Below are 19,806 nucleotides of genomic sequence, written 5' to 3'. Positions count from 1 at the left end.
ACCACCATTGGTGTTTTAAAACTAAGCTTGGCTTTTCATTCTCCACTCAACTTAGTTTTCAAATCGAGCTTAGTTGAGAATAAAAGGCCAAGCTCAGTTTGAAAATTGATCCTGGTAGAGGATGAAAGATAACCCTTAATGAAGGATGAAATCCAAGGCCAATTTTGAAATCACCCTTTTCTTTCATCTGGTATCAAGCTCAGTTTTAAAATCAAGCTTAATGGAGGATTAAATGCCAAGCTTAGTTTTAAATCCAATCTTGATGGAGGATAAGCATTCAAGCTTGGTTTTAAAACCGACATTGGTGGGGAATGAAAAGCCAAGAGACCTTAGTGGATGTTGAAAGGCAAGGTCAATTTTAAAACTAACCTCTAGAGTCATGGGGATGTTTGTAGATTGCATTTTGATGTTAGAATATGCATTTGAGTTATGATCTGTTTTTTTTCATATTGCAAGTTAGGGATTTTGAACAAATGTATTTAAGTAAGAATGATTGAGGTATACTCAATAGCATCAGTTAAGAATGTGTTTAAGATAATAAGCATGACTGAGAAGCGCACACAAAAATTTTCATTTTGAATCAAAATTATGGGCCAAGAGTAATGCGACATACACCTTTTAGACCTGGGAGGGTCACTCATAAATATGTAAGTGTAGCATGTGGGTTTGACATAAGGGATTCTTAAAATCTTTTTTTAAAACACATTTTTAACATACAGAAGGGTACCATTTAAAGGGGATATTCATAGATTGAATAGGAAAAGGACACGCTTTATTCATGAAAAACTCATATCTGTTTAAGAGGTTTGTAAATCCTTGAGAACATTGTATATATCCAGATAATTTTATGATAGATGAGATTGATGACATATCGAATAATGAACTTCTCCCTTATCTACTTTGATGGAGAAAAGTTTCAATATCAATAATATTATTAAGCTTGATCATTAGGGCAATGAACCAATACATATCAATCATATGTATTTTCAAGGAGTGATTTTGGAGTGGAAGGAGTTTACTCCTAAGTACATCAAAAATTTCTTGGAGGAATCTCTAGTATTGAGTTTGACTAATTCAAATTATTTTGGGATTATCACCATAGAAATAAAAGTGGAGATGCTTGTGAGCTAGACAAGAAACAATCAATAAACTTTCAAGAACAAGAGATCAAACCAAGCCGAATTACTTTGGAAAATCCAAAAAGAAACTGTTCACTTGGAACCCTAAATTTTTAGGTTGGAATATTATCTTCCAGTTTTCCACTGATCCATAAGTTACACCAAGAAAGGATAGGCAATACATCATGGGAGATGTGTTGTATGCATACATCAATAATTCTATTAATTGTAAGGATAAGACGAATGTCATATATGCATATGACCTTGATTCACTACCTTGGATTGAACACAAATGAGATGTTTTGATACTGATATGTTTGGGTATATTTTTGTACAATCCCATATGGATATCCATGCAGAAGAGGAGTTGTTATGTGAGTATGAGTTTTAACATATAACACTAGTGTCCTTTTGTTGGCATACTCCCAAAGATATTTGGATTTATAATTTAAGGTTGGTAATTTGAATATCAAATGTGATTCATAACTCCACCTTTACCTTGAGAGAATTTTGATCTTCTCATTAAACTATCAAACATATCATTTGCAACATGAGACTTGTAATATATGAACATGTTCGGGTTCACAATGCATTGTAATTTGGTAATTCACATGCAACATTCTCAATATCCCAATAGAATGATATAATAGTAAACCAAATCAAGTTGTAAACTTTTCAATTAGATTGAATTTATACAAATCGTATGAATTTCTCAGTTCAATTTCTTCCAAATAAAACAAAATGCCACCAATTTTTGGGTTTTGGGAAAAGTGAAAATTGGGATGTTACCAAAATTACTAATACGATGTTTGGAGGCTAGTGAGGAGGCTTTGTATGTGGTACTGACAACTCCCCATTAACCCCCCCTCATACTGCAATGCATTTAATAGGGCATTAACCAAGAGGGACTCTTCAGCTATGTTGTGTAACCATGATTTGTCGTTCTTTTCTGTGGATAGATGGCCTAATGCCAATACTCTTATCATGTGTGGGAGGGTAGTTAATCTCCATGTATTGCCATGTTCGGCCGTGTATTCTTGTTTGGTATGGAAATTGTTCCCTTTGTTCAAGCTCTTACATTTCGAGGAGTAATGCAACAGCTCAGATAGTAGGGCATCTACCCACTTGAGTGGTTGCCCTCATTTGAATCCTGACGGATGACTCCTTATTGCATGGCAATGTAGGTCCCGAGCGGATGTGGCCCTCATAGTGGACCCATGGGTGTGTGAGTGGGCGAATTTGATAAAAAATTTTATTACATTTGAGTAACTCAAATTTACACTTCAATAGCAAACTTACGTAAAATAGATCAACCAATTCACAAACCTCCAAAGCCTACGATCATTTTTACAAAAACGAATGCACCAAATTGCCACCAAATCTTTTCATCTTAAAAAGAATCCGATGCACATTGAGGAATATAGTGCAGCTAAAATTGAAAAATTGGCAAGAAAGCAAGCAAGGCAAGGAAAGCGACCCATCAACTCGACAAAGAGTAGCCAAAAATTTTGCAAATGCGCGAGGGGCTGAGTTGCTGCTACTGCGGGAGGGAGGCTAGGAGCAAAAAGGAAGGTAATAGGTGAGAGGGAGCGAGGAGAGGTCGAGGGGAGGGAGGAGAGCTTGGGCACTTAGATTTCCATAGGCAAGAAGATTGAAAGGGGAAAAAATGATACCTGTTGAGAGCACAAAATCGATATCCACAATGGTTTGGCTCGAGAGGTAGTTTGGCCAAGAGCGCTGCGGAGGCATGCCACATGGGGACATGAGTGCAAAGAATAGGTGCCACATGGCATAGCTCCTTGATCGACACCTCAATCTCAGAAGGAGAGGTCGAGGGGAGGGAGAGCTTGGGCACTTAGATTTCCACAGGTGAGACGATTAGAGGGAATAACTGTTGAGAGCACAAAATTGACAGGACATCCACGATGGTTTGACTCGAGAGGCAGAGCACTATAGAGGCATGCCACATGAAGAGGCATGCCACATGAGGGTAGGAGTGCAAGGAATAGGTGCCACATGGCATAGCTCCTTCATCGACACCTCAATCTCAGAAATAAGTATATATAGAAGTATAGATAGATTTGTGTGTGTGTGTGTTTGTATTCATATATATATTTATTATTTTCTGTTCTATTTGTTATGTCTATTCGAGGTTCTTTTGCATGTTTAATGTAAGTTTTAGTTTCACTCTTTCTTTTTTAATTCATTTTACTCTCTTTTACTTTATAACTCCTCTTTTTATTTTTTCCTACAAGGTTAATTCTCTTGTCGTAGTGCTTGACCATCTATATAGATGTATATATAATGTAATTTATTTCCTTCTAGTTTATTGTAATTTCTTTGGTTGTATAGTAACTTTTTTAAATATTCCTTATTATTTAGTACATGATTAGTGCTTGATCCTCCATATATACTTAAGTTAAATGGGTAATTTCACTATTTACTTAATTTCCCTATATATATATATTACCCCTTATTCCTTCCCTACCTCCTCTCTCCCTTATATATATTTCCTTTAGCTAAAGTTCCTTCTCGCTCTCTTTCAATTCTATTAATAAATACACTTTGTGTAAGGGTTTGGAATACCCTCCTGGATAAATTCTCTGCCAAAAATTTTCTTCGATCACTTTCTTAATTATTTTGTTTAATTAATTGTCGTAATTAATTTTGATCCGTCATGTAAGGGTGTGGACTACCCCCCTTGAGTGTTATTTGGTTATTAAAAAAAAGGACCTTTACCTCTCAAATAAGAGTGTGGACTACCCCCCTCTTGTAATTGTCGATATTAGAAGGTGGAGTAATCATGGCACTTTTTTAATTATTACACTTTTAGAGGTTGTTTTTGTTCCTAGGTAAAGCAATAACAAGCGAGGGAACACATGCATTACTTATGTACCCAAATCAAGCTATATTGTTCTAAAATATGGTTTATTTGGATCGTGGTAGTAGGAAAGTGGACTTTGACCTTGGAACTTGGACTACTAGATGGATTCGATACCTTTTTACCAATCTTGTGTTTTTTTGCAAACTCAATATTAACAAAAAATCAATTTCATGATTTTTTTTGCAAACTCTATATAACAAACACCTCTCAATGTGTTATAATTTTGTTAAAATATTCAATTTAGTTGTGTAGAAATTTTTGTCTCTGTCTCATTTAAAACCTTTATATCCAAATGATGGAATTAATTGTATGGTTCATTTATTGATAAACACACATATGGATTTCTGAGCTAGCCCTTGGTCCCCCTACTCCTCCCCTCCTCCTAAAAAACACACACACACACACACACACACACAAGTTGGGGGTGAAATCCATTAAGGATTATGTTACAAGAATGAGTCCCGAACTCTAGTTACAAGGATCGAAAGATATCATTATATGACAAGAAAGCACTATGATTTGGATCCCGTGCATGTAGACAATCATAAAGCGATTATCGTAGGGATGCTCGGAAGAATAGATACTGAGGAAGAGCGAGATGAGCAAAGACCGGATGGTTGCTTCCATAGGGTCCATAGAGTCTAATAAAGAACCAAGTAAGAAGATCGAAGGGAGACAGACAAGACAAGAGAGACACACACTTTTCTAGCATAGTGAAACCAAACCCCCTTTCTGCCCTCTCGTTGAGCCACGTGGCACACTATAAAAAGCAATCCCAAACCCACATGAGCGAATCCTATATTTGATGTTGCTAGATATTGCCTCCCCGGGTCTAGTTTTTTCTCTCCCTCCTTTTTTGTTGCTGAGTGCCCAATTCTAGTATTGTTGAAAAAGAGACACACACACTTCTTTTTTTGGTGAAAGAAAAAGGGAGAGAGAGAGAGACACACACACACTCACTCACTCACTCAAGGGAGACTATGACCTCTTGGGCACAAACTCACGGGCTCCCATCAGGCCTTCCAAGGAGGATGGCTTGTTTGCGCTGCCTTTGAGAGATCGATCGGTGCGCGATCGACCTTGGCAACCTGGAGAATTGCGTGCAATTTTTGGTTTGGCAATGCTTGGCTCCCTCCTAATTATGCATTCTCAACTTATCGCTCTCGTTTTGTGTGACAGATCTGGTCGTCATGAGTTGGTATTCGTGGTGGACTGGCAGAATCGGGCCTCATGCGGTACGCCTCCTCCCCATTTTTGGGTTTTGTGTGACGTGATATTTCGAATCCTCTCGCTCCTTTCCGCCGCGTAGCCAAATATGCCGTGATCTTGTATGCAAACCGATTCGGGGATCGTACGCAAAAATCAGCTGCTCGTAGTTCTCTGATTTGTGAATTTCGTGGATCGTACGCACAGAACAATTCCAAGCGCCGACAGGAAGCGGATGATGGTCGACCCAAAGTTGCTTTAGTCATTGGTGTCACCGGCATCGTTGGGACAAGCCTGGCCGAAATGCTACCTCGCTCTGATGTGCCAGGAGGGCCGTGGAAAGTTTATGGAGTTGCCCGGAGGCCTCAACCAAAGTGGTTTTCAGACTCACAGATCGAGTACATCCAGTGTGATGTCCTGGATCAAGCTGACGTTCTCGATAAAATTGCGCCATTAAGAGATGTTACGCATCTTTACTGGGTAGTTTGGGTGAATCGTAGTAGCGAAGAGGAAAATTGTGCGGATAATGGCAAGATGTTCCAAAACGTGCTGGATGCATTGTTGGCCAACGCTCCCAACTTTCGACACATTTGCTTGCAGACGGGTAGGAAACATTACCTTGGACCCTTCAGCGTAGCAGGCAAGATCCGCATTCATGAGCCTCCTTTCCGTGAGGACATGCCTCGTTTGCCGCTGCCCAACTTCTATTACACCCTTGAAGATATCCTCTTTGATACAGTGAAGAAAAAACAAGATTTGACCTGGTCGGTTCATCGTCCGAATGCTATATTTGGTTTCTCACCTTGGAGTTTAATGAATCTTCTGGGTGGTTTAGCAGTATATGCAACGATTTGCAAGCATGAAGGGTTGCCATTTCGATACCCTGGGAATGAAATTACTTGGGAACAATTTGGGAGTGCATCTGATGCAGAGCTGATAGCCGACCAGGAGATTTGGGCTTCTATTGATCCCAATGGCAAGAACCAGGCCTTGAATATTAACAATGGAGACGTCTTCAATTATAAAAGGATATGGAGTCTTTTAGCAGAGACGTTTGGGCTGGAGGTTCCTCCTTTTAATGGTCAGCCAATAAGTTTAAACGAGATGATGAAGGGCAAAGAGGTTGTATGGGATGAGATTGTTGCAAAACATGAGCTGTTTCCCACGAAACTTGAAGAGGTAGGGAATTGGTGGTTTGTTGATCTGTCATTAAACTCACCGATTCCAACAGTATCGAGTATGAATAAGAGCAAGGAATTGGGGTTTTTGGGGTTTCGCAACACAGAAGCTTGTGTGCTGCATTGCATCGACAAGATGAGACTAAACAGAATCATCCCTTGACCTCTTTTCGGAGTTCCCTTATATTTGAGGCATTAAGTCCTCTTTTCCTAATTGCACTCCCCCGTGGTTTGTGGGGGTGATAACTCATCAGGCTTTTATTGCGAGCAGATCGAAAGCTAATTCAGAGTGAGCTCCTCTGATATCCATAACTTTTTTATGAGTTTGTCTCAAGATCTTCATCTTATCCGGCTCGCTTTTACAATAAGCATGTGAGCCTTCTTATAAACCCCTGCTATATAATCATAATCCCATTAAATGTTCCCCGTTTCTCGAAAGCAAGGCATTATTGGATCGTGTGTAATCTCTTCATGGACCGCTAGCGCCTTTGTCCTGTGTCATCTCTCCTTTCATTAAGGTAAGCTTGCAAATGAACCTCGAGTCTTGTGACAACCTCTAGCCTTAATGGATGCTTGTAAATTGACAAAATGAGGAGAACCTCACCCAAGCTTGCAAATGATCTTGCAAATGAACCTTGAGTCTTGTGAAAACCTCTAGCCTTAAGGAATGCTTGTAAATTGAATAAAAGAGGACTACTCCACCAATCATTGGAGCCCTCTACAAGAGATTCACTTGAAGTACAATTCATCTAGGACTCAAGCTTGGTTCATAAATAACATTCTAGAGTTGGTGGGAGATAAGTGGCCAACCAACTCAATAATCAATGAATCGGAATGGTGGGCTCGTTGGCATTTGGAATGGGAATGCGCCATGAGAAAAGCCTCACCAGTGGGCTAGTACAAGAAATTGATGCCAAATAGTTGACTAGTGTTAAGATGTTTCGACATTTGGCAAAACTCAAGACTTGAAACAATGGCCCTTTTCCCACTTTAAGTTCCTCATATTGAAGTTGCTGCATCAGTGGCTCCCACTAAAAGACCACTTGACAAAGTTCTTCCTAGTTGACACTTGATGCCTACTTTGTAAGGTTGCTAAAGAAACAAATTTCCATCTATTTTGACCATGCTTATAACCTTGTTCAATTGCATATTGGACATAATCTTATTGTATGGACATTGCCTCCTTTCACTCTTCTCTCCCACACCTCAATGCTTTCTCTCAACATTTCTTTTATTAGTACTAATTGGTACTTATTTTTGCTCAAACAATTTGAATAAATTCATTTAATCAATGTCAAGAAAGTGATGGCCACTTTACCAATCCTCAAAGAAGCGCGAGGTGATATCACAAGTTTGAGGAATTGATAAGGGGTGGGGGTTCACTAGAAGACAAGATAAACTAAATATGCAAGACATATCTTTACAAATAATTTAACAACAATTAGCCAATATTATGCATGCTTACAAACCATTTATGTAGGGATGTCAAGGATTCCATATCCCACATTTTTATACACAATTATAATCATGGATATAAGTAACGCCTTTTAATTCTTCCAAAACAAATTATGCCTTTTTAGAACGGTAGGTTTGGGAAGCAGCCAATGTTGACAATAATTACATATTGGTGCAAGATCTTGTTATATTATGAGTAGTGTGGTGTGAACACACCCTTGGGACACTTTTTGGTCCAGTTAGGAGGTTATTTTCTCTAGGGTTAATATTAGGGCAGTCTCCTATACAGAGGATATATTCCTCATTGTGGTTCTTCTCAATGACAATACAACTCTTGATTCTCAATACAATGCCATGTTTTTGTGTTCTCTCATCCCTAACATTTGGTATCAGAGCCCTACTTTCCTATAAGCTCAATCTAGTCCAGCTTTAGGAAAAGGTCCTCAAACAAAGCATTTCTCTTTCTTTTGACACATGAACACAAGATCAACCTCAATGTGTGATGGAGCAAGCAGGGGGTGGCCTTTGGCCGTTTATGTAACCATTTATCCAAAATGGGATATAATATATCTGGTGGGGCTTCCATACAGCTTTCCTTGTTTAAGAGAGCCACTTTGTCAAGGTACCATAGTGCATTGTCGAGACTCGCCATGCTGACCTACATCGTGTTATATAGCTTCACTTGCATTCGCTTCATCATCTAAGAGAGCCATTTCAATAAGGTATTATACAACAAGGCCTATGCTTCTAACTAGCACTACTTCATTGAGAGTTTACTTCACTATTCGCCAGGGTCAAGACAATTTACGTCAGCAATGTCAATCAGCTTCGTCGACCATACCGGTTCAAATTCTATACTGTTACTTAGATTTTGTACTGCGTTGGTAGAGATTTTGGGGGCCTAAGCTACAATTGTAGCTTTTGGGTTTAGTGTAGCCTAAAGGAAAATTTTGCAAACATCTAGACTCAATATGACTCATTTTTTTGAGACAGAGTACAAGCATTCCCTAAATTTTTCTTTGCAAGATAATGCATCAGAAATGAATAGATATCTTTGGGGTTTTGGCACCAAAGAACGAGTTGGATGGAACCAACTACTTATTCAGACCTATGGTAAAAAATCAGGATATGTCAATGGGAATGAGGCTCGTCTTATAGATATTGCACCTGCCAACCAAAGGTGGGAAGCAAAGCAGGACCTCCATCTATCCCACAAGATCAAAGGATGTGGGACTCACATGATGCTCAAGAATGTGATCTCTATATCAGTCAAGAGATCCATCATTCCTCACACCCGTTCATTTAAGACTTTGCAAGGTGCATGAGAGATTCTTGACACCATTATCAAGCCAAGAATGAGGCAAGAGTTACTTTTCTCAAGAAAGAGCTTGAGGATTTGGAGATGCATGAAGGTGATAGCATGACTGATAATCTTACTAAGATCCAGGATCTTCGAGAGAGGCTCCTATGTATTCATGAAGTCATTCCTAGGATATTGTCATCATTGCTAAATTCCTATTTAAATTGTTAATTCTAAGCAGTACTTGATTGCTCTTTTCCTACTATTTTGTGGTAGCTTTTTGCATTTTTACCACTTAGCACTCAGCACTCAGCACTCAACAAGGGCCTTAGTGAGCCCTTTGCTTCAACCCATGGTGGCTTGTCTAGGTTACATATATTTTGTACCTTGTCTAATAGACCCGCAAGGTCTAATACATCTTTTTTTCTTTCTTTCTTACTATCTTTGAGGGGTATTAGTTTGAGTTAGTGAGCTTGTCCTTGCAACAGGAATAGAGAAGACTTATAATAGACCATTCATAGATGTTCAATGTAGAGGAAAAAAGATAGTCCTTTGGATATGATGGCTGCACGCGGTTGGTAAAATTCTAAGCTTTAGAACCTATACCTTGTAACGAAACAATTGTAACGAAACAACACCTTTCTATTGATCAATACTTCCAATGTGAAATCCAATGTTGTCCTCTAGTAAGAGAAGGTGCGTGCTTGCATTCCATGTTAAACTCAATTAGTATAGGGAATGCCAAGTTGAACTCAATAGGATTTCTAGCCAAGGTATTCTATGTGGGACTCAACCTAAGTCATTAAACACCATATGGTTGAATATGGATCTGTATTTACTCCATATTTGGTTCAGCTTTGTACTAAGACCTGAGTAACAACATGAGCTACTTCAAAATAGCAACCATACTCAATATTTTTTCCAAACTCGATAAATTGTAAATATTTATACAAGGCAAGGGAGTAGCTTGCATTAAGTACGTACAAGGAATCTAAGAATTGAGAACACAGAATAAATCTTCCTCAATGGATAGCAATGATCAAGCAATTTTTATAAGGCCAAGGGCAAAAATACAACTACCTTTTAATCAAAGGTTAGCAAGCCATCAATGCAAAGGGTGATGCAGGGCAACCCAAGAAGAACTAGAAATTCTACTACTATAAAAAGCTAGATCACTATATTTATTGAGTGTAGCAAGCCTAGGATTGATTACACAGCAATGAGAGAGGCTCATGCTAGCTAGTGAGGAGTTGAATTAGTTGTTTGAGTAGCTCGGTTATCCGGTAGGTCCTGGTTTGGACACCAGATAGGGGCCATGTGTGGCCTGATGGCTGGGCGGCTTCAGATCTAGGCTACATGCAAGTGCGGGAAGGCATCCCTTGACTGACCGCACTGAGGGTAGATGGAGCATTTCCCGAGGCAACCCACTCTCGGGTTGCAGGGCCCGTTTGGAGTCCCAGATGATCCCGGATGGCTGTGGGCTGAACGAGGATGCAAGTTAGTTGCTCTATTTTGCGCACCGGTGTTCTATCGTGTGGTCGGTGGCCTATTTGGGGACCGACCCCCAATCGACTATTTTGGGCGGACTAGGTTGGTCACCCAATTGAGCCTAACCGACTACGACTGGTGGCTATATAAGAGCGAGCCCATGAAGCCCATTTCATCACTGGCTACAGCAACCCTGATTCCTTAGCATCCAGCCTCCGTCTTCTACTGTTTCCAGCTTGCCATCGAAGCTTCTTTCATAGGAGCGCACGGTTGGGAGGCAGCGCCATCTATTGTATCAGTTCTACAGTAATCAAATTTTTGATTCTCCATACTATTTGGTTTTCTCTCTTGTGTACGAGATCCTGTTATCTGTTGAGCACAGACATTGTATTATTTTCTTACACTATAACCCAAAACGCAGAGAATAGCTTTCCATAAAGAGCGCCCCAAGACTACCAGCTGTTGCTGATTGCATTGGAGAAGCAATGGAGGATGGGATCGATTAGAGGGATCCACTTCAACCCCTAGACTGTCCTCTCTCATTCTTGGTGTTGACTCAGTCACTGCATTCTGTAAACGTTTGTCATTGTTAGCAAAAGCAACAAATGAATAAACTTTAGTTAAGTAATGACACTAACAAAAGGGCTCCTCTTCAATAATGTGCAGTGTGCTCATGAGCATCATGATGTAAATGTAATAGACTTGTGTACAGTGCATGTCACCAGATAGCTAGTAGGAATTCCTCTTTGCTTGAACCACACAAAGGCCATATTTTTCAGTAACAATTCTATTACTTGACAGTTTTCAAGAGTGGCCTTTGTTACTTGACAGGTTTTGAAAGCTACAGAGGCTCCAAGCTCACATTTTGAAGAATTGGCTAGCCAAGCAGTACTACAGAAGGAGATGCAAAGGGAGGGGTGGGAGATTCGAGGGAGGGGAGCGACAACTGCATCCTCTCCTAGCTGGGAATGGAGAAAACATCAAGGAGGGCAGTTTTGTCGTCACTTTTCTATTTTTCATCAAGTATAGAGATTGACTGGCAAAGAGGTTCCTCGTCGTATAAACACAGACACGAAGTGAAATTCCCTAGTGAAAGAAAATAATTTCACATTGGCAGAGTTCGGACTCTGTAGTACGGCAAGATACACATATTTGGACTTGCCCAACCAAGGTAAAAATGCATTGCAATGCCAAAACGATACATAACTTGACGGATTTAAAATCATTGGGAGACACATCCTGTTCCCTCAGGAGTTGGGATGCTTAATGCTTGGCACAATGGAGAGAAATTTGAAGAGATGCGTAACACAAACAATTTTGTGGATCTAACAAAAATTGGAATTGCAAGAAGCGATCATGAAAACTCCATGGAAGAAAACACATGTGAAAAATGCACAAGGAGAGGAGGAGACTTACTAGATGAGATCAGGGAAGGGGCATTAAGCGGGAGGCTTTGTAGATCCAAAGGTTGATGAGGGGGTAAGCTACAAGAATTCAAAGAGAGTACAAGAACACAAGCAGTTACGTTGGATCACAAAAACGTTTTGATATTAAAAATGATTTTGAAATAATAACACGTGGCTTCACGAGAGGCCAGATTTTCATTGCATGGCACAATGCTACCTGCCTAATGATATTACATTTATGTTGCAAAAGAGCTTCATCTTTCATGAGGAGATAGAAAAACCCATCATTCATATGCATGGAAAAGAAAATAAAAAGACTCAAAGTTCCTTGTCCTTAACTTTGGAGCATGTCATGGCCTATTACCCGTTGTCGTTTACTAGTTGTGATCCAATTGTTCTTGTGCCTATAATAATGAACCAAAGAGAACACTTTAGGATTAGTAGAACTCTTTTTGAGATGAGAATGATAAAAACTTTCAAGGCTTCCTGGTAAGGGAGTTGTTGTGTCTAGTGAACTAGTTCAAAAATGCTTGATGAGATCATTACGTGCAAGTTATTCTTGCTGGCAACCCATACAAACCACAATGTGAGTGTTTTGACTTGAATCCACATGCCATGTTAGAGCCTAGATGCATCTCTTAGAAGGATGGCCTTCCAATTTATGGGTTCGCCATTGAAGTTTGTATTGGTTTCTAGACATTCTTTGCATTTGGACATGAGACAAAGAGATGGAAAATGTCCTCTTTATGTCCTAGAAACCTCTTGCATTTACCATCCCCTTTGCCAATGGGTTTTCCTCTAGACAACCTTATACAGTATTAGCCAAAGAGGAGTTGATATTTTCTCTAGAATGATCAAGCCAAAGCAACTAAAAGAGTGCTCAAAACAATTCTTCACAAGGTGGTGCATGAGCAATGAAATGATTGAGATCACAAGCTCTAAAGAGCACTATGGGTTTATGAAATTGAATTTTAGGGCACAACAAAGCACACTTCATTCTAGCTTGCATCAGTATTGATGCAATCATACCAAGGAAATTCCTTGTGCTAAGCCTAAGGGTGTCCGTCCAACATACGAATGGACAAGAAGAAGCCTTCGGGAAGTGATTGAACAAATTATCCAAGATCAATGCATCGAGGCTAGGGGTAGCCTAGATGTAAAGCATAATCTAGTGGAGGAGAAAGATTTGGCATGACTGCCACATCAAGAAGAGAACATTGAAAGATGGGATGCTCATGTTGTTGTATAGTGCCCCACTTGTTAGGATGATTAAACAAAATCTCAATCAACAAACAAAGAGATTGTTAATTTTTATCACAATTTGGTGGAGAACTTAACCTTTGGATGTTACCAAAGCCATAGTAGGAAGATTTGAGGACTTGATGTAGAGGAGGTTTCATTCTTTCTCTATCAATAGCCTTCTGTTACAGTGAGTCATCTAGGACCTAGAGAGAAGTAGGAAAGTTTCTAGGATGGGCTCTTCATTTCAGTAGTTTTTTATGGTCGAAGCAAGGCTTTGTCAGTTGGAGGTTAGTTGGTGCTTTGGCTTAGAGTAGTTTAGGAATAATGGCCTCAGAATGCAAAAGGTAACTTGTGGGTTGACCTTGAAAAGTAAGAAAAGCACTGACAAGGGAATAATTGAGCTGGTAGAATCAAAAGCAAATTCATCAAATCGACTAGGGTTTGGTATTTTGCAAAGAGCCGCTAGAAATCAGCAGCCCTGAGTCGCTTCTCATGATTGCTCCCTTGACATGAGTAGCACTCAACACCATTGCTTCTTCTTAGGAGATATACCATATTGTGGCCACAGAGGATTAGTCAATACGTATTTGATGACAAAGGTCAAAGTTTTCATGGTCTGCTGGGAGGATATTGGAGAGTGAAGTTGGAAGATATTGATCTTCATCATTTGATGAGATACATTAGAGAGGTCTTTTATGCAATCGTTGAAGATCAATGGGTTGTTTCCTACTGAGTCATTGATGCCAATGTTTTGTGCCTTTGGTTGTATCATTGGGAGGAAGAACCGAAAAAAATAATTCAGCTGGTGTGGATGATATCCCATTTGATATATGCAAGAACCCAATGTTCTTTGGTGTGCATCGGTGTATTATTATGGCAATGAATAGGTTGGTTCAACAAAGAGCTTCAAAGCTTCATCCTAATGGTCTACGAAGGAGGTTTGCTTATTACTGGCTATCTTGTTTCTCTATTTAAGATAGGAAGGAGCTATATAATGTCTTGCAAGGGGATTTCCTGCATGGATCTGATGCTATGGGTGGTTTTGTCAAGTAAGTGGTTTCCTTGTTTGCATGTTTGTTGTCCTTTTGATACAGTTTGATGATGTTTGAGGTTTGTAGGTTTAATCAAAGGCCGTTGAAGAGTTGTAAAGTAAATATGCATCATTTCTTAAGGATGATATGCAACCTCCTCTCTATAGGTTCATGAAGTTGATCTATTAATTTAGCATATGATCAGCTAGAAAAGCATCTTCTTGATGATTCAAATGGTTGTAATGAAGTTGTAATAGTCATATACATGTCTTCATGCAGGTTATCAAATAATTGTAGTGAGGTTGTAATAGTCATATACATGTATTCATGCTAGTTATCAACGATCTAAGGACTATGGCAATGTTTATGGTGCCTTTTTATTGTTTTGTTTGTGTTTTTGTTTGTTTTGCACTTATTTTTTCTAGTGTTGATTATGTTTGTGTGATTTCAAATTTGGTATAACCATAATCAAGTGAGTTTGAAGGGGATGAAAGAATTTGTCAAAATGAGGATGGAGTCAGTTGGTTTTGGTGGAAATTTGAAAAAATTAGAGATTTGGTATAATCATAATCAGGTGAGTTTGAAGGGCTGAGAGAATTTGTCAAAATGATGATGGAGTCAGTTGGTTTTGGTGGAAATTTGAACAATTATATAAGTCTGCGTGCAACACTTGATACAAGCTTGGGTTTAAGCTTGGGTTTATGTGGAGTGCATGTTGATGTTGTTATGAAGGTTAGTAGTTTGATAAAGTATGATAGAATCAACAATTTGAGGGTTGACACGGATTTGAAGTTGGATTCTAACCCATATGGCAAGAAAAAATGTTTATGGTAGGCAATCTATGGGGAATTTTGGGTTTCTTAGCCTCTCCTTGAGCCACGTGTCCTAATATAAGCCTTGGATTTAATTTTGATCTGAAGGCCTACAACACTTGATGAAAAGCATGTTTTTGGATGAAAAGCTCTTGATGGAAAGCATGAGCACTTTTGAAGGCCTCTAAATCTATATATTTTGCAAACTTCAACTCTTTGGTTCGTCTAGCTGATGTTGGCTCTGCCGCCCTCTCGACTCTGCCGCCCTCTCTCACCAACATCACTCACATTGAGAAACCGCTTCAGAGGTAGAGACGGGATTTTCACGAAAAATGATAGAAGAAATCATGACAAGAATTTGGTCGATGCTCGAGTTGGAATATAGATGTACACTCATCAGTGCACGGGGAAGGGCCCATTCCCTTGGATTATAGCTATTTGGGGAAGGAAGTGCGCTGCCTCCCCGGCCACACTATATGTGGTGTTATGGATAAAATTGTCTAAGGAAAAAGGCATTAATATGTGTGTATGTTTGTATATGTGGCAATAGTATAATAAAATATGGTGTGCATAGGACCCAGGGTTGAGGTGGCAGGGCATGACCATGTGCCACCCTTCCACGTAAGAGGACCCATAAGGTGTGTTGTACATAATCCATGATAGTAATATTATAAAATGTAAGGTGGCATGGCTCCTCCATGTGCCACCCCTCCACCTAGGCTGCATTTAGTGAGATGTGGCTCAAAGTCTATGGGAGAAGTAATATAAAATAGGTGGAGATGGATATTATATTGAGTTATTCCCTCCATATGGGATAGGCCCATGTGGGGGAGGTATAGAAGGTCCAAGAGAGCAAGTTAAATAATGGGGAAAGTAGGCTGAGGTGGCAAGATTCCTTGTGCCAACCCTCCACTTGTCCTCCTAGAGGTTTGAACATATTATAAAATTGGGAAGAGACCAAGGGAGTATCATAGACTTGAGATATGGGGGCTTGATTTATGTGGAAAATTGAGGCAAAGGGTTGTCGCACACAATTGAGAGTGTGTAACTGCCTAGCCCACATGGGAGACTTTTCCACACACACCATGCATGTGGGAGGATACATTAATTGGGAGAGACCCCCTCTTTTGGCTATAAAAGGAGGGGGCTATTCCTTGATGAGACACGCTCATTCTTGTAAAGCCACCTAGCTAGTACTTTGATATTTCCCTCTCATCCTTTCTTTCAAATAAAGTATGGTCCTCTTCCCTTGATGTCTCCATCTTTACATTCCTCCTCCTATCATATACATGCTTCTCTTCCCCCACTCCCTTTCCCCTTGTGTCATAGTCTCCCTCTTCATTCCCTCCCATTCTAATTGCTTTTCCCCTCCCATGATAATGGTTCACCCTCACGATCTCCCTTCCCCTATGGCCCTCGAGCGTCGCCATGCTTAGCCTCTAGCCTCTGGTCTTGATTTCTTTTCTGGTTAATAGAAATGGTGTGGCTGCTGGGATCGAAATCTCCATGGCTAGTGGTGAATCTTCTGCTCGTACCGGTTGCATTTGTAAAACTATACCATTTGTGCTCCTTCTAAGCTACTGTGCGTGCATTCGATTCGCGCGTCTACTGTGTTCGACCGCGCGACAGTTTTCTGGGCTGCTGCAACTTCTGGTCGCGGGCAGTTTTCTCGCTTAGCGCGTCTACTGCGTTCACCCGCGTGACAGTTTTCTGGGCTGCTGCGGCTTCTGGTCGCGGACAGTCTTCTCGCTCCGCGCGTCTACTGTGTTCACCCGTGCGACAGTTTTTTGGGCTGCTACGTCTTCTGGTCACGGATAGTTTTTTGAGTTTCTGCAAAACTGTAACAGCAGATCCCGTGCCCCCCTCTCTCTTCTCTTCTTCTTCTTCTGCTTCTCTTTCTCTTCTCCTTCTCCTCTCCTCTCCTCTCTTTTTATTAAAGAGTAGGATTTGAACCCAAGACCTCCCCCTTCACAAAAGGGAGACTTATAATTGGGCCAACAAGTTGGAAGTGGTGAAAATGTAATGATTTTTGTTCATATATTGAAATCTCGGGGACTGTAACTTTCTAACCGTGGGGAGTTTGCTCTTGCTGTAAAAAGCAAAAGTACTTTGTGCTCTATTCACATCTCCTGCTAGATTGCCGATTCAGAACTCCAAGCTCACTTTACGGACGCACGCCACACGAGGAGGGTGGATATTTATGTCACTTCTCGACGTGTTTAAGGAATTGGTGCCTGGTCCTCTGCACCTTACGGCTACCAATGCACGAGATCTCTTCCTTGATCTTCATGTCAACCTTCAACGGCTAATTGTCCAGTGCATTGTTCAAGGAGATGATGGGTGGAATGATACACCGTGGATGATTCATGGTGAAGAAATACTGATACGCTGGGAGAACTTTGATTTTACTTCTACTCATTGTGCGGTGATCGAACTACTTGCTGCTTCAGAGGTAATTAAAACGGTGTCCTTCATTGAAGGGTGGGATGCTCCCCAAGCTTGGGGGGAGATTTGGTGCATCTGCTTGTTGATTCCTGTGGATAAGCTCATCCTGAATGGTTTGTTCTCAGTCTCACTACAAAGGTTTCTAGGCCTCGGCTATGGTTGGTAATGTTTTGACCAAGGAATCCATTTGTACGTAATCAACCTTTTGTGCCTCATTTCGAGCTTCAAGTTGTAATTCTTTTTGGTCTTAAGATAAACTATCAACAAAGGATTGCAAGTTTATTTGGTGCTGAATATTTGGCTCAAGTGTTGAATTCTCCCCACCCTCTCCTCCTACCTATCTTGAACTACCGAGAAACTTGGGATGTCCGAATTTGTCTTGGTGTGATGACAACTTGGATCCTTCAATTTGATGGAGCTTACAAACCTTTGACCAACAAGGCTGCTGGCGTGGGCGTGAAGCTCACTTCACCGGGTGGTGAGGAGTATTGTTACAGCAAGTCTGCACCTACAAGTACTTTCAATCAAGTTGAGTACTCGGTGCTCATTTTTGGGCTACAAAAGGCACAAGAACATCATGCCAAGCAACTTGAAGTGCAATGAGATTCTCAACTAGTGTGTGAACAAGTTAGTGGAAGGTGGAAGGTGCGGAGCAAAGACTTGGTTCCACGACATCAACAAGCATTGGAACTTTGCAACCAATTTGAAGAGGTAAAAATTCAGCATATCCCTCGAACTCGAAATCTAGTTGCTGATTTCTTGGCACGTGAAGCTTGTACTTCAATCACGCATGACGCGAGTGGAAGCACCACCCCAACAAAGCCGCAAGCCACGAAGGAGGGTGATCATTTGTAAGGAATGCAAAGGTTGTGGTCATCATGAAACTAAGTGTTGGGCATACTTGATATGAGTTCACCGACTTCGGAAGATCATCAGAAAGGTCCTCAAGGACATTGCTCAAAAGAAGGATGCCAGACCGCACACCCCTTGAAGAAATAGCATGGCGACTACAAGAACTGGAAGAAGCTGAAGGTGATGTGCAGGCTCTCCAATTGTTGACATTTGTCATGGCATTCTTGTTTGCCTTGATGAACAACCTTATGCAGCGTCGTGGCTCTAACCCTCGCTTGTAAAGATGGATGTGATATCATGAGGGTTGGTCCTTTTAAGATTGTCTATGTGCTATTCTATGCTGAAGATTCTTCCCGTGTAGTATTTCACAATACACCAGTCACACCCTACCCTGCCTATGTGTGCTTTGTGGAGGTATCTTCACCCCGATTTTCTGTTCAAGCTTCCTCTTTCTATTGTTTGTCCATAGATAAGCCTCTCTTTTCCATCTCCCAAGCATGGTTGACATTCTCGCGTTGACAGGTGGAAGAAAATCCAAATGAGTATCTTGTGGCCTTCAAGCGCCGTTGTGTTTCTCTCAACTTTCTTACTGAAGACAGATGGCTGTTGGTTCTTCCCACATTTCTAGAGGGTTTGGCTCAAGTGTGGTATGAGAAGTAGGCCGAAGACGTTCGCCAAAGTTGGCCAAGGTTGACAGCAGCGATGATTGAGTATTTCGGCAAAGAAGAGGAGCCGGAGAATGTGTACCTGTAGGTGGCAAACTTGAAGCAGCCAGAAGGTGAGACGGACGTCGATATGTGGATCGAGCGGTCGTGCTCCTGGACCGTTTAATTTCCACGCAGGAGGACAATGCCGGATTTCGAGCTGGAATGACTCAGCATGTGCTGGGCTACCTTGTAGCAGAAGCAAGTGATGAATTCCACCTTAAGCTTAAATGGGAGAATCCAGAAACTATGGTGCTAGCACATGAGATTGCTTAAAAGTTTGATAAAGTTTAGTCTGACCCCGCTTCAAAGAAGACGATTGTCCCTCCGCAACCCCCTCAATTCCTGCAACAACAACCTGGGGGGTCTAACTCAGGGGCATACCGCCACCCCTCATCAGGGATGTATCCACCGCCTCCACCTCAAATGTATGGTCCTCCCTTAGGTCCTTACCCTCAACAAGGTGTATATCCTCACCCTCTGCCTCGAAGATTTCCCCAGCCTCGCCCACGAGCCCCCCTCCTCTCTACTCCTCGGCCCCTCCAGCTAAAGAGACCCCCCCTGCAACAGAACCTGGAGTCAATGACCTAGCCAAGGCCCTGAATGATCTTCGGCTTGAGATGGTGGGCATCAGAAATCAAGCCAACCGCCCTCCAAGAGACCATGCTAATGTTGTATGCTACGA

The 19,806-nt window shown here is 41.0% G+C and overlaps 1 protein-coding gene across 1 annotated transcript; it reads left to right on the top strand.

The window, feature by feature from the left end:
- The first annotated feature begins 4,956 nt into the window (after positions 1–4,956).
- Positions 4,957–6,808, top strand: LOC147897151 (3-oxo-Delta(4,5)-steroid 5-beta-reductase-like). Its single transcript, XM_087381391.1, has 3 exons — positions 4,957–5,068; positions 5,182–5,237; positions 5,416–6,808. The coding sequence occupies exons 2-3, from the start codon at positions 5,193–5,195 to the stop codon at positions 6,547–6,549; spliced, it is 1,179 nt and encodes a 392-aa protein (XP_087237517.1). The 5' UTR covers positions 4,957–5,068; positions 5,182–5,192; the 3' UTR covers positions 6,550–6,808.
- Positions 6,809–19,806: the final 12,998 nt, after the last annotated feature.

The sequence above is a fragment of the Dipteris shenzhenensis genome, chromosome 11 (genome assembly GCF_047967505.1).
Source record: "Dipteris shenzhenensis isolate YYH24624 ecotype China chromosome 11, Dip_SZ_1.0, whole genome shotgun sequence".
In the NCBI taxonomy this organism is placed as follows: domain Eukaryota; kingdom Viridiplantae; phylum Streptophyta; class Polypodiopsida; order Gleicheniales; family Dipteridaceae; genus Dipteris; species Dipteris shenzhenensis.
Note: the sequence above shows the minus strand (reverse complement) of the source record. Positions and strands in the feature narration are given on the sequence as shown.

What these genes read in the sequence shown, in the direction of transcription:
- LOC147897151 (XM_087381391.1), top strand. Translation starts at nt 5,193, where the DNA reads ATGAGTTGGTATTCGTGGTGGACTGGCAGAATCGGGCCTCATGCG. An exon ending in GCAGAATCGGGCCTCATGCG is followed by an intron (nt 5,238 to 5,415) that starts GTACGCCTCCTC and finishes TCGTACGCACAG; the next exon opens with AACAATTCCAAGCGCCGACA.